Genomic DNA, 12,500 nt, shown 5'->3' with positions numbered 1-12,500 from the left:
TACGGAAGTATTTTCTTCGCGAATATTATCTTCGATCGATTTTTCGTTGGTCGTTAACGAAGAAACGACATTTTTCGTGGTAGAATCTGGAATGTAATAAACTTCCAATCCAACGTTCTCCGAAGAGGACGGAGAGTTTATCGTTTCGTCGGAATAATCATTAATGGTATCGTTTTTACGATGTTTCGAAAGATCGTGCGAATCTTGCCAATGTCTCTTCACATTTTTCAACGATTCCTCGACGTAATCGACGTTCGCTTTGGTGACGCTTGAAAAATCTTTTTTATCTAACAGATTGGTCGTTCGTTTGTCGTTATCTTCATGACGTATACCGAATATCGCTGCGTCTAGATCATAAGGATCGACGTCGATGAATATCCTTTCTTCGTCCGGTCCAAAGACGTCGTCAGGAATAGCTGTGTTACGATATAGATCCTCGAAGTCATCCTCTTCGACATTGTGATATCTCAAGCCAGTCTTTTTGTCAGGCATAGTACGTTTCGTCGCCATAGAAACTTCTTTGTGGGTATCGTCGATGAAAGAAACTGGTGCTGTTCTATGATTTCTGCTAGAACCTGAGTTACCTTGGAAAGGCCAATAGGCCTGCAAACGTACGATCAATTATTTCGTTTAACGATATTATAAGCAAAGACGTTTGAACGAAGCGTTAGAAAATAGTTCGTTAAATAATATTCTATGATACGATCTACACCGTCAGTACATGCACTACGACCTCACCTTTATGCTCGAAATTAAATAACTGAGGTGAGGCATCAGACTAGTTGCACCGGACGTTGCACCGGACGTTGATTCTACGGATTCGTGATATCCGGGCTGACGTGTTATAATATATCCCGAATACGTCCAAGAGTAGATTATTTAAATCCATTAAAAGAGAGCGGGCAAAGAGAAAGAAGATTTTCTATATTAGTAGACAATGCCTCTCTACTACCATGTATGTACGTTTAGATTAATTATTATTTCTATGATTAATCAGATTAGATAGCTAAAGGTTAATCGTCGTAGACAGATTTTACGATGAATATTTGAAACGGATAAATTTACTTGATTCAAAGAGGTGATAGTATGCTCTTTGTTCATCATGGTAGAATCTGGTGGAGTCGGACTAGTCCTTTGCCTTTTGTGTTGTGGTTTTCTCGTTGGTTTACTCGGAACCGCTCGTTCGTGGCTGAGGTCTTCTCCATCGATAGGAACAAAGTGATTACCATAGGCGGCTGGTAGAATGAATATGTATGTATATTTGTGTAAATATATTTATTTATAGAACGTCGTTATACCATTCGTTTAAAAATAAACAAATGTTTAATACGCCGAAAGAGAATCGTTTATACCTGCACGATCGGTGTAAAGGTTCTCACCGGAATTGGCTGGTGCCGAATCGAGATTGGCATTTCTTTGAAGATGCACGGAATTACCAAGCCTAAGATATTCCTCGCTGCTTATCTGTTCTTTCGAGCGTAATTTCACGATGACACGTGTCTCCGCGTGCGAAAGCGATGCTTCAAATATCGAAAGGATCAATAGTCACGAGGATGAGAATTATTGTACACGTTGAAATATCGTTTCGTTTAATCGTTCGTTTCTTCCTTCGTTATTCGACGACTTACCTACGCAAGCGTAAACTCCATCGTCGGACGTAGTTATGTCCATGACCTTTAAAGCTCCCTTTTTGTTGATTTTATATTTCCTCGTCCTACGTAATTCTTTACCGTCCTTCGTCCATATAATTTGCGCTCTGCAATGTAACGACAAATGCTGCTGTATCGTAAAATGAAAAATATAAAAAAAGAAAAAAGAAAATATCATCTCAGTAATACGAAATCGTCTGGTAAAATAAAAATCGTTAATATAAAAGATATCATCTCATCGATATAAAAGATATTAATCTCGTTAGCCGATATAAAGTGTCGTCTTACTTATCGAATTTTTTAACTGGACATCGAATCTTGATAAAAGGCGTCCCTTGAAAAACCCTCGCGATACCGCCAATCTTTAAATCGACTTTCTCGTTCAAGTCCGACTGATTGTACGACGAATTCTGACTAAGAATGATTGGCTGCACGTTCATGTCCATCTCATGACACGGCTTGGTGTTACATGGTTTTTCGGAGGATGGCTTTTGCGGCGGGCATTTATTTTCTTCTCTTCTCTGTTTGCGACCCAGTGCCATTATTTGCTCGCAGGTCACGTTACGTCTCTTTACCCCGCCTCCGCAACTTTTGGAACACTGCGAATAATCGAGTTCAGACACGAGACCAATGTGGAGAAGGTCATGCGGTTAGTCTCTATTTATCTCTCTCTCTCTCTCTCTCTCTCACACACACACCATACACACACATTCAAACAATTTAATTTTACCTTCGCCAGAGATTTGAAAATAAACGAAAAACGATTTTTAATAAACGAAGAAACAAAATTATTTGCAAAACCGTTTCATTAATACAACATATGTTATTTATATGGAATAATCGTTTTATCTTTTTCTTTCTGTGCTTGAAGTTAAAAATATTTTATATAAATTCTGATCTACGTAAAATCGAATCATACCGGTGTCGAGTTAAAAAAGATTATATATATATATATATATATATATATATATATACATATAGATATATATAAAGTACCTCTCCCCATTCTCCAGCGCTCCACTTGACCGGACAATCCAACACGTTACAGTATTGTCTGTCTGCTGGTGGTGGCTGCGGGCACATATGGTTTGGTACCGTCACGGTATTACCGATTCCTCGTGTCACCTCGTGTATGCATGTGACATCGCGAGTCTGAATGCCAATACCGCAGGGGCTCATGCAGGGTAAGAACTCGCTATATCTCCACCTGTGGTTTAACATAACGACGCATTGTTACGTTACAAGGGGTTTTACACTGAATAATTGCATCGAAAATTTATATCTACGATTAAATCGTTATTGTTTATCGTAATCACGCGGCATATGAAAAATGTATTACGAAAAATTTTGCGAAACATTTAGAAACGAATGATGATCGTTTATAGGCTATTAATTTTTTATGAAAAAGAACAAAAAAAATATGTGTCTCCGTTCTTTTCTTTTTTTTTTTCCAATTAAGAGTTTTTTTACATTTAGAAACGAATGATAATCGTTTACAGGTTATTAATTTTTTATGGAAAAGAACATATATATATATATATATATATATATATATATATATATATATGTTTCCATTATTTTCTTTTTTCTTCCAATTAAAATTCTTTTACATTTAGAAACGAATGATAATCGTTTATAGGTTATTAATTTTTTATGAAAAAGAACATATATATATATATATATGTTTCCATTATTTTCTTGTTTCTTCCAATTAAAATTCTTTTACATTTAGAAACGAATGATAATCGTTTATAGGTTGTTAATTTTGTATGAAAAAGAACAAAAAAATATATATATATATAATCTCCATTTGTTTTTCTTTTCTTTTTCCAATTAAAATTCTTATCTCTGATAAATATGGCGAATTAAATAAAATGTTTACCTGGGCGGGCAGGGATGATCGTTGCAAGTTCTGATTCTTGCTTCCGGTTTAGTTTCGGCGCTGCATAGAAGAGGAGTCACGGTTTTACCAGTATCGTCGCGTACGCAGTATATTATCAACTCTTGTACGCCTGGAATCGTAACAAAAAGAAACGAATAATAATAACGAAAAAAAGAAAGAAAGAAAGAAGAAAAAGATGAAATGTATATCTAGTAAATATCTAGTCAGTGCGTCGTTTGTGTCAGGATTTAATACATGATCGTCGTGTCTTGGATAAGTCTGCGTTTTCGTCCGATTGATTTCGGCTAATTGAATCGTCGGATAGCGTTCGTAACGGAGGATTGCTAATGGCACGACGCCGTTAAATCGACCGCTTCGATTAGCCAGTTTGGATGAGCATCTATCCGATTGGTAATCCTTAGTAATCCTGTTCGATACGCTAATCGATAGATTCCTTAAGGTATCCTATCCTTCAAAATTCTTATACCTTGTAGATGACATTTATCATTAGATAGAAAAATATATATTTCAATCCGACAAACGATAATCTAAATAATATAACATAAATAAAGAAGACAAAGAGATAGAAATCGTTGAAACTTGGTAATTACTACTACTACTATTACTACCGATTTAACATTAATTATTCTAATCTCATTACATACAAACGGATCGCGTCGTCTTGTAGCAAGTATCTAATAAAATCCGGACGCCTTGGAACAACGTAAGAGATAAAATAACAAACGTTGTAACTAAAATAGACGAAGGAAGCAATAGCGAGAATGAATGAGAGAACGAGAGAAGAAGAAAGGAAGGAAGGAAGGAAGGAAGAGAAACACAGGAAGATTGTAAAGCTGAAGTCTTCGATCGATATAACAACCCTTTACCTCCCAAGCATGTAGCGCTACAAGGCGTGTAACCAGCTTCCTTCCATGAGTAAGTGGTTTGCACGTTTCTTCCTGGTGCCACTTTGATGCCACTTTCGTAACCACTGGCACTACCGGCTGCCAGACCAGTTCCAACACCTCCAGAACTACTCGACGATTTGTAGGAATCCGTCAAACTGGACTCGGCATATCCGCTATCTCCAACCGTGTCGATTCTATACGACAGACTATTCTCAATCAAACCGCAAGGCTCCATGACGCACTTCTCCGTCTCCTCCGGCTTTGGTCCGGAACATTGTCTGTCTGGTAACTTGGCTATCGTACGGCTAAACTCGAGAAATATCTTGCAATGGACTTCCCTACGGCGTATTCCATCTCCGCAGGTTACGCTGCACGGTGACCATTCCTCCGCTATGAACCTAAGGAATTTTCACATGTATATTTCATCTTCTACTAAATTGATATATGATTCTAAGATGAATAATGATCGATCGATCATTATTATTCACATGGAATTTCTTTCTTTTAAGAAATGATTAAGAAAAGAAAAATATGGATAAATGAAAAATAACGAGTCAAGAATAAACGAAGGAACGAACGAACTAACAACTAATCAACTAACTAACGAACTAATGCGATGATCCATTCTCGCAATGGCTTTTCATATATTTCTCTCTTTTCTTCATTTTCTTTCTTTCCTCTTTTTCATTTTTCTCCTTTCTTTCTTTCTTTCTTTCTTTCCATTTCTTCCTTTTTTTTATTTCACTTTCTCTTTTCTTTTTTATTTTTTAATATTAACGATAATATCATCGAAGACGATGAGTTCTTTCTTCTCTCTTTTTTTTTTTTTATTTCTCTCTCTCTTTCTCTTTCTCTCTCTCTCTCTCTCTTTCGAAAAAAAAAATGAATTCGTTCAGAATCGAATCGATAGTAAGTAAGAACTCCCGTTAATTTACCGATTGAGTATTTCACCTGCCCTTTCCCCTATAACCCCCACCTCTCACCCCCATCCCAATCACCCCCTTCGACATCACTCCTTTTTATCAGTCTCGAAAAAATCTTGTGAAATTTTCTTTTCTCCTATACAACCCGGCTGGTACTTTACATCATCGATTATGGCGGGAGCATAGATTTTCTCATCGTTTTTCGAAGGTGCACTTAAAACCACGCCCGCCATCCATTCGTCCGGCACTCGTCTATTCAGGGGGCTCGATCAGCTCCATTGAAACTTACATCAGTGAGTACCTTTCTCTTTTCTTCTTTTATACTCTCTCTTTCTCTCTCTCTCTCCCTCTCTTTCTTTCTTTTTTCTCTGTCTTTCGTAAGCGCATCAATCAATAACCGCTATACTAGCTGACAGCCTTTGCAATTTGTCTTATGGATTAACGGAATAATTACTTCTTATATATATATATATATATATGTATGTATGTATGTATGTATGTATGTGCGTATGTGTATGTGTGTCTGTTTTTTTTTCTCATCTTCTTTTTCTTTTTTTACTTTTCTTCTTTTTATATAATACGTCATAAAGAGTAGAGACTATACCATGTCCAAGTTAATTTCTCTTTTGTAGGTATAAAGATGTTCACTTTTTTCTTTTCTCTGTCTCTTTTTCTCTTTCTTTATTATCTTTTTTTACTTAAAAAAAAAAAAAAAAAAAAAAAAAAAGAAACATTCTAATCTTTATCCTCACGAAACTTTAAGGCGACGCAAGTTACTCGAAGAATCTTATATCGTAAGAAGAGTGAATGATCATTTAGAAAGGAATTAGGCGGCACATGCAAAGCGACATATGTACGTATATAATGTATCAATATATATATATATGTATATATATATAACATATATAAATAAATATATATATATATACCAGAAAATATCAGGGAACAACAGAGTTAGCTAGAAAGATGATGGAAATTGTTGTGCGTTTAAACACAACAAAAAAAAAAGATAAATGAAAAAAAAAGAGAGAGAAACAGAGAAAAATAGAGAGAGAGAGAGAGAGAGAGAGAGAGAGGAGAGAGAGAGAGAGAGAAAACAAGGGATGGATCGAACAAAAACGTGAGATTATGCGAGAGATTAATGATCTTTCAACGCAATTAATTACTTCGATCGCTTTGTTAAAAGGGCTTGAAAAAAGCAAAAAAGCAATAACAGCACTTGAGTACGGCTGTGAATCGACAAAACGCCGTGCATCGGATCTACTACGGAGAGAAAAAAGACAATTAAATGGGGCAGGTGGGGGAGGGGTGGAGGAGACACGCCAGAGTGGATTTCTACGCTAGTTTAGTACAAGAAATGCCTTGGGAACATCAAGGAGAGCTTAGATAAGAGAAAAAGAGAGAGAGAAAGAGAAAGACAGAAACAGAAACAGAGAGAGAGAGAGAGAGAGAGAGAGAGAGAGAGAGAGAGAAAGAGAGAAAGAAATAGTTATAGACAGACAGATGGAGAAAGATTGTTAAAAACATGATTACTTTTTAAAGAAATAAAAAGAATAAAAATAAGAAAGTTTAATATAAAAGAGAGAAAGAAGAAAAAGAAAGTGAGAAAGAGAGACGACAGAGAGAGAGAGAGAGAGAGAGAGAGAGAAATTGGATAAATAAATGATAATTAGAGATATATTAAGGAAGTATGAAAGATTGACAGAAAGAGACACAGTAATAGGATACCTCAGATACAACCAGCCACAGGCAAAGTAGATCGTATATCTGTCGGAACAGACCAATTGACATAAAGAAATGAATGCTGTGTTTTAAATTGGTTGGTTGGTTGATTGGTTGCTTGGTTGATTGCAGGGGTGGGAGTCTGTATCGCTATAATAATACACGTATATTTGGATGAACATATACACGTATACATTGATACGAGTAAGCACGAAAAAGCTCTACGAGAACACATCGATACGCAATAAACAGATTTCGGTGGCTCGATCTACGGAAATATAATAGATAGATAGATAGATAGACAGATAGATAGATAGATAGATAGATAGATAGATAGACAGATAGATAGATAAATAGATAGATAGATATAGATATAGATATGTGTGTGTATGTGTATATATGTTTATGCGTTTTATTCTAATTCATATTACTTACGTCGATTCCGATGGTATAGGTTGATCGATTAATTTTTCCGGCACTGGTGGTGGTGGATAAGGTTGCATCAATGGTTGCGTTAAATCCTCGCCATCTTTCATACGTATAGATCATTATTATATTTAATATTTTCATCGAGTATATTATATTTATTCGCGTATGTGTGTATATATATTTACCTATGTACCACACGTATATCTTTATTTTTATTATCGACAGTTTTGTAAATACGATTTCGATCCTGATTACGGTATTAAGGTAAATTTATTTATCTATCTAACGTATTTGTTTTAACCTATATATTTTATATCGTTCCCTTATCGTTAATATTTGGACTTACACATGCTGCACGCCACGTTAGCTTTACATTCCTGTTCGGATCGTGGTCGTTCCAAGGGATCACATCCAGTCGAGATCAGACCGTTTCCATCTCTACATTCGATGCTTCTCCTTCGTACACCGATACCACAGGACGCTGAACACTGTTGAAGAAGTAAGATCTATTAAAATTGTGATCGATCCATCGTCGTCTTCGGATTTTATCCTTACGCGACAGGATGTAACAACTGATAAATCATTTTTTCTTTCTTTCTGAATTTTTAACATCGACCATTGCGATATTGTGATTTATTAAAGAGAAAACAATATTTATTATCCGTATGAATATATTGATTATTCGTCGTTAATTACAATCGTGATTATTACATCTTGTCGCGTATGACGTTTGGAATTTTTGTTTGAATTTAGCGTAAAAAAAAAAAAAAAGGGAAAGAAAAGGAAACAAAAATTGTACAACGATCGTCGTACGATTAATCGTACTCGAAATAAATAGAGCTTCAAATGCCGTGCAATGATATCGAAGTTTATCATTATTATTTCAGGTGCTTCTTTCTTTGCACATCGTAGAGCAGCTTAACTCAAATATAACGTGTCACAGATTAACAACAGAGGATATCCTGATATATCCGAGACATGAAATTGAATGTAACGTTATTTGAACTCGTCTCGTCTCGAATCGTATCTGTGGACTTTGTCGAGTATAATTATTAATTACTAGCTTTCTGAAACTTCCAAACTGACTGTCAGGGAATTTATTATTTATTATTTCAATTCTAGCAAAAGGAATAATACAATTTCGTTCTATATTTACTTGAATAACGTTTCATCGTAAACATCGACTTAATCGAAAAAGAAATATATTAATTATTCTCAATATTTGTTTGAAGATTAAACTTGAAACAAAAATAAAAAGAAAAAAGAGAAAGAAGAAGATAGTGTCGCGGTAAGAAAGAATAATAAAAAGAAAAAAAAAAAAAAAAAAAAAAGGAAAACAACAACAAAAAGAACAACAAAATTTACGGGAAATAATTCAAATTAGTTATTTCTTTGATAAGCTCTCGTTAATTTTCTTTCTGATAATTATAAGAAAAGAAAAAAAGGTAAGAAAAAATTTAGAAAATACTTTTTTCTCACGAATTCGTATACGGAACGCACAATGCATTTCTAATTGCATTCTCTCCTTTTTCCCTTCCGATTTCGAAGTGAGTTAGGTCGTCTCTGGAAATCCCAGGAGCTGATTTACACTCGGTCGTTCTGGGTTCAACATGGAGCGACGTAAATCGAACAGGAGGAGAATGGGGGAAGGATTATCTTCAGGATTTTGCTGAGAGACGGGTCATCCCTTCTCTCTCTCTCTCTCTCTCTCTCTCTCTCTCTTTCTCTCTCTGGTAAATGGTAGAGTCGCGAGGCGAAGAATCGTTCTCTCTACGTGTTTCTCCACATTGCCTTTGGCGTTTCGTTACTTTTGGTGGAAAGAGTAGGTAGAAGTTTTCTGGTCTGCACGAGTCTATCGCGCACGAGAGTTACCATCGGTTTTGCTGATATTCGGCGAAAGAGTTGAACAGTTGAAAATCAAAGAAGGAAAGAAAGAAAGAAAGAAAAAATGGGAGAATAAAAGATAGAAAAGGAGAAAGAAAGAGAGAGAGAGAGAGAGAGAGAGAGTGAGAGAGAGAGTGAGAGAGTATTCGAAGGGTGAAACAAAAGGGAAAGGGTGTGGAGAAGTTGAATTCTGAGAGGAACAAAAAGGCCAAACGCAAGAGTTATCGTTCGAAGACGTCGAATGTGTAAAAGGTGACGCGAAGGGAAAAGCGGAAATCCACTCGACTTAGGCGCGTTAGTTCTCTCTCTCTCTCTCTCTCTCTCTCTCTCTCTCTATTTAAAACGATGAAAGGTTAAAGGAGAGAGAAAGGTAGAAGAATAGAGAGAGAGAGAGAGAAAACGGGCAGAGAGTGCTTTAAGGAGCCCTGTGCTTTCGGTTCAATATTTGCATGGCTTCGAGGCTCACAAAAGAGAGAAATCTATCAATTCCTGTCTTCCAAGGCGCTTCGAATTCTCTCTCTCTCTCTCTCTCTCTCTCTCTCTCTCTCTCTCTCTCTCTCTCTATCGTTCTCGTTCTCGTTCTCGTTCTCGTTCGTTCGCTTTAGCCTCGGATGAAATCATTACGATGCTTTGCTGACGGGCACGAGGCTTTTGTGTATCGCTAGCGAAAGGGTGCCTCCTTTCCGTTGTCCTCCCCTCCTCTTAACCCCTTCGCGCTTCTCCTTTTCTCTCTCTCTCTCTCTCTCTCTCTCTCTCTATTTTCTTTCTTTCTTTCTTTCTTTTTGTTGTAAAAAAGGACCAGATGAAGAGAGATAGCGAACTCTTTCGTGCATCGATCAGGTACGAAACGCCGTAAATCATGACTGGCGCACTTTCGATAATACACATTCGCGTTCACACATATACATACATGTGTGTATATATATATATATACTTGTACACGCATATATATATTATATATATTGTACACGTATATATATCGTAAAGATACAAGAGAGAATGTGTAGCTAAGAAATTCTCACGATGGTGCCCTTACTATCCTCTTTCTCTCTCTCTCTCTCTCTCTCTCTACAACCTTACCCTTCCCGTTACCCCTTCCGAAATACATTGTGTGTAAGACATTTTCCGGCGTAACGTCTCGATGGATTCGATAACAAAGAGTAGCCCCAGGCTAAGAGAAAACCTTACCTATGATGCTAGGAAAGCGTCGAAGACTCGATTTTCGTTCGATGTACCTACATACATACATACATACATATATATATATATACATACATACATACATACATACATACATACATACATTCATACATACATTCATACATACATAAATACATACATATATACATACGTACGTACATATATGGACCATTGGCGGATGTTAACGCGCACGCTCCCTCGTTCATGTACGTAAGTACCTATACATTGTGTAAAAGAATCTTTGTAAGCGATCTATCGAGATCGTTTATGAAATATCTTCATGGTATCCGTGGTAAACAGATATTACGCTCGATATCCTAGAATTCAGTCGTTTTCTAGACGGCTGAGCTTCGATCGAAAGACGTCGTCGAAAAGAACGCCACGTAGAAAATCAAGCGTATCTTCTCTATCGTTTATTTATTCCTTCATTTATATATCCTCTTACACACGTATTATTCGTTTATTCCTAGAAAACATCAAGTAGAAACTGAAGAACGTCAAAGGGTATTTTAGAGAGATCGTTATCCGATAAAAATATATTTCTATTTTCCCTTTTTTTTACTTCATCCTTATTTTTTTCCTTTCTCTCTCTCTCGCTCGTTTTCTCAAAAAGAAAAAGAGATTCTACAATTCACAAATTTATCGTCGACGATCTTAACGTAGCACGTTCTACTACTACTACTACTACTACTACTACTACTACTACAGCTTTTGCTGCTGCTATTACGTATTGGATAGACAATTTCGAGATCGTTTCGAAACGATCGTAGTAGCAGCACCTTTAACTTTAACGATCGAACGTTAGGAGTCGTCCTCTTGCGATTTACGAAACGTCACGGTACTATTTCAGACGGCGGCTGTTACCTTAATAAATACGTACCTACCTATCCGATTTGAGAACCGAGTACATTAAACGATCTCATGAATAAATCATAAGTATAACGTTGCGTTCCATAGGGAAAAAGCTAACTCTCTTGGCGATTTTTCACATTTCTAACACCATAGAAGGAAACACGGATAGAATTTTGTCTTTTTTTTTCTTTTTACCCCAACCTACCCTACCCTAACTTTACCCCTCATTCCTCACCCCCTTTTACCCCCTCTCACCCGCTGGTCTGCCTGCCTACCATCCCCGAATGCATAGAGACGACCAAACGAGATTGCCATCGGTGCGAGATTTTCATCTCTTTCTCCATTTTTTCCTACTCTCTTTCTCTTTTTCTTTTTTATTTTCTTTCCTTTTTTTTCCTCATCCTTTTTCCTTTTTTTTTCTTTTAATTCCCCAACGAAAGCTAAGCTATCAGTTGACGTCATCGTCATTATCATTACGATCGCTACGTACCCGTATTAAAGGATTACACGCTTCAATGCTGTTATCGTTTTATATCGTTAATTGATATTTTTTTCAAGGTGAAATAACACGTAGAATTTTGTATTTCGAGAAGAGGAAAAAGACAGGAAGAAAAAAATAAATAAATAATGTCTTTTCTTTCTATACGTTTCTTAAGTTTCATTAATCCGTTCTCATTCATATCAATTAAGTTTATATATATATATATATATATATATATATATATATATATATATAATTTATCTTCGATATTGCGATTTCGATAATTACGTATTACCGTGGTCATTATAATTTTATATACTATAAATATACGCTATTAAAAGATGTAATAATTTAGATTATTTGTATATAAAAAAATATCTATTTCTTTAGGTTTCTTTAAGCTTATAGATCGTTCCTTCATTACTCATTAATATATACTTACATATACATATATACACATACACACATACAAACTTGATTTTGTGGTTCAATAATTACATAGTTTATAGATTATGTACGAAAAAGAGAGAGAGAAAGAGAGAGAGAGAGAGAGAGAGAGAGAGAGAGAGA

The 12,500-nt window shown here is 36.0% G+C and overlaps 1 protein-coding gene across 3 annotated transcripts in view; it reads right to left on the bottom strand.

Moving 5' to 3' along the window:
* The window catches only part of LOC122637624 (protein madd-4), a 186,726-nt gene that overhangs the window by 2,924 nt on the left and 171,302 nt on the right, over positions 1–12,500 (bottom strand). The window contains exons 10-20 of one of the 3 annotated variants that reach the window (XM_043829871.1): positions 7,860–8,001; positions 7,520–7,613; positions 4,419–4,837; positions 3,532–3,661; positions 2,646–2,856; positions 1,938–2,248; positions 1,629–1,756; positions 1,353–1,520; positions 1,066–1,235; positions 739–834; positions 1–603 (exon numbers count right to left, since the gene is read on the bottom strand). The exon at positions 1–603 is cut by the window's left edge and continues 418 nt beyond it. In XM_043829871.1, coding sequence (XP_043685806.1) covers positions 1–603; positions 739–834; positions 1,066–1,235; positions 1,353–1,520; positions 1,629–1,756; positions 1,938–2,248; positions 2,646–2,856; positions 3,532–3,661; positions 4,419–4,837; positions 7,520–7,613; positions 7,860–8,001 — 2,472 coding nt within the window. The remainder of the gene's footprint in view (positions 604–738; positions 835–1,065; positions 1,236–1,352; positions 1,521–1,628; positions 1,757–1,937; positions 2,249–2,645; positions 2,857–3,531; positions 3,662–4,418; positions 4,838–7,519; positions 7,614–7,859; positions 8,002–12,500) is intronic. The other 2 variants (XM_043829872.1, XM_043829874.1) reach the window with 2 other exon arrangements.

The sequence above is a fragment of the Vespula pensylvanica genome, chromosome 2 (genome assembly GCF_014466175.1).
Source record: "Vespula pensylvanica isolate Volc-1 chromosome 2, ASM1446617v1, whole genome shotgun sequence".
Classification (NCBI taxonomy): domain Eukaryota; kingdom Metazoa; phylum Arthropoda; class Insecta; order Hymenoptera; family Vespidae; genus Vespula; species Vespula pensylvanica.
This window is presented reverse-complemented; position numbering and strand designations above follow the sequence as displayed.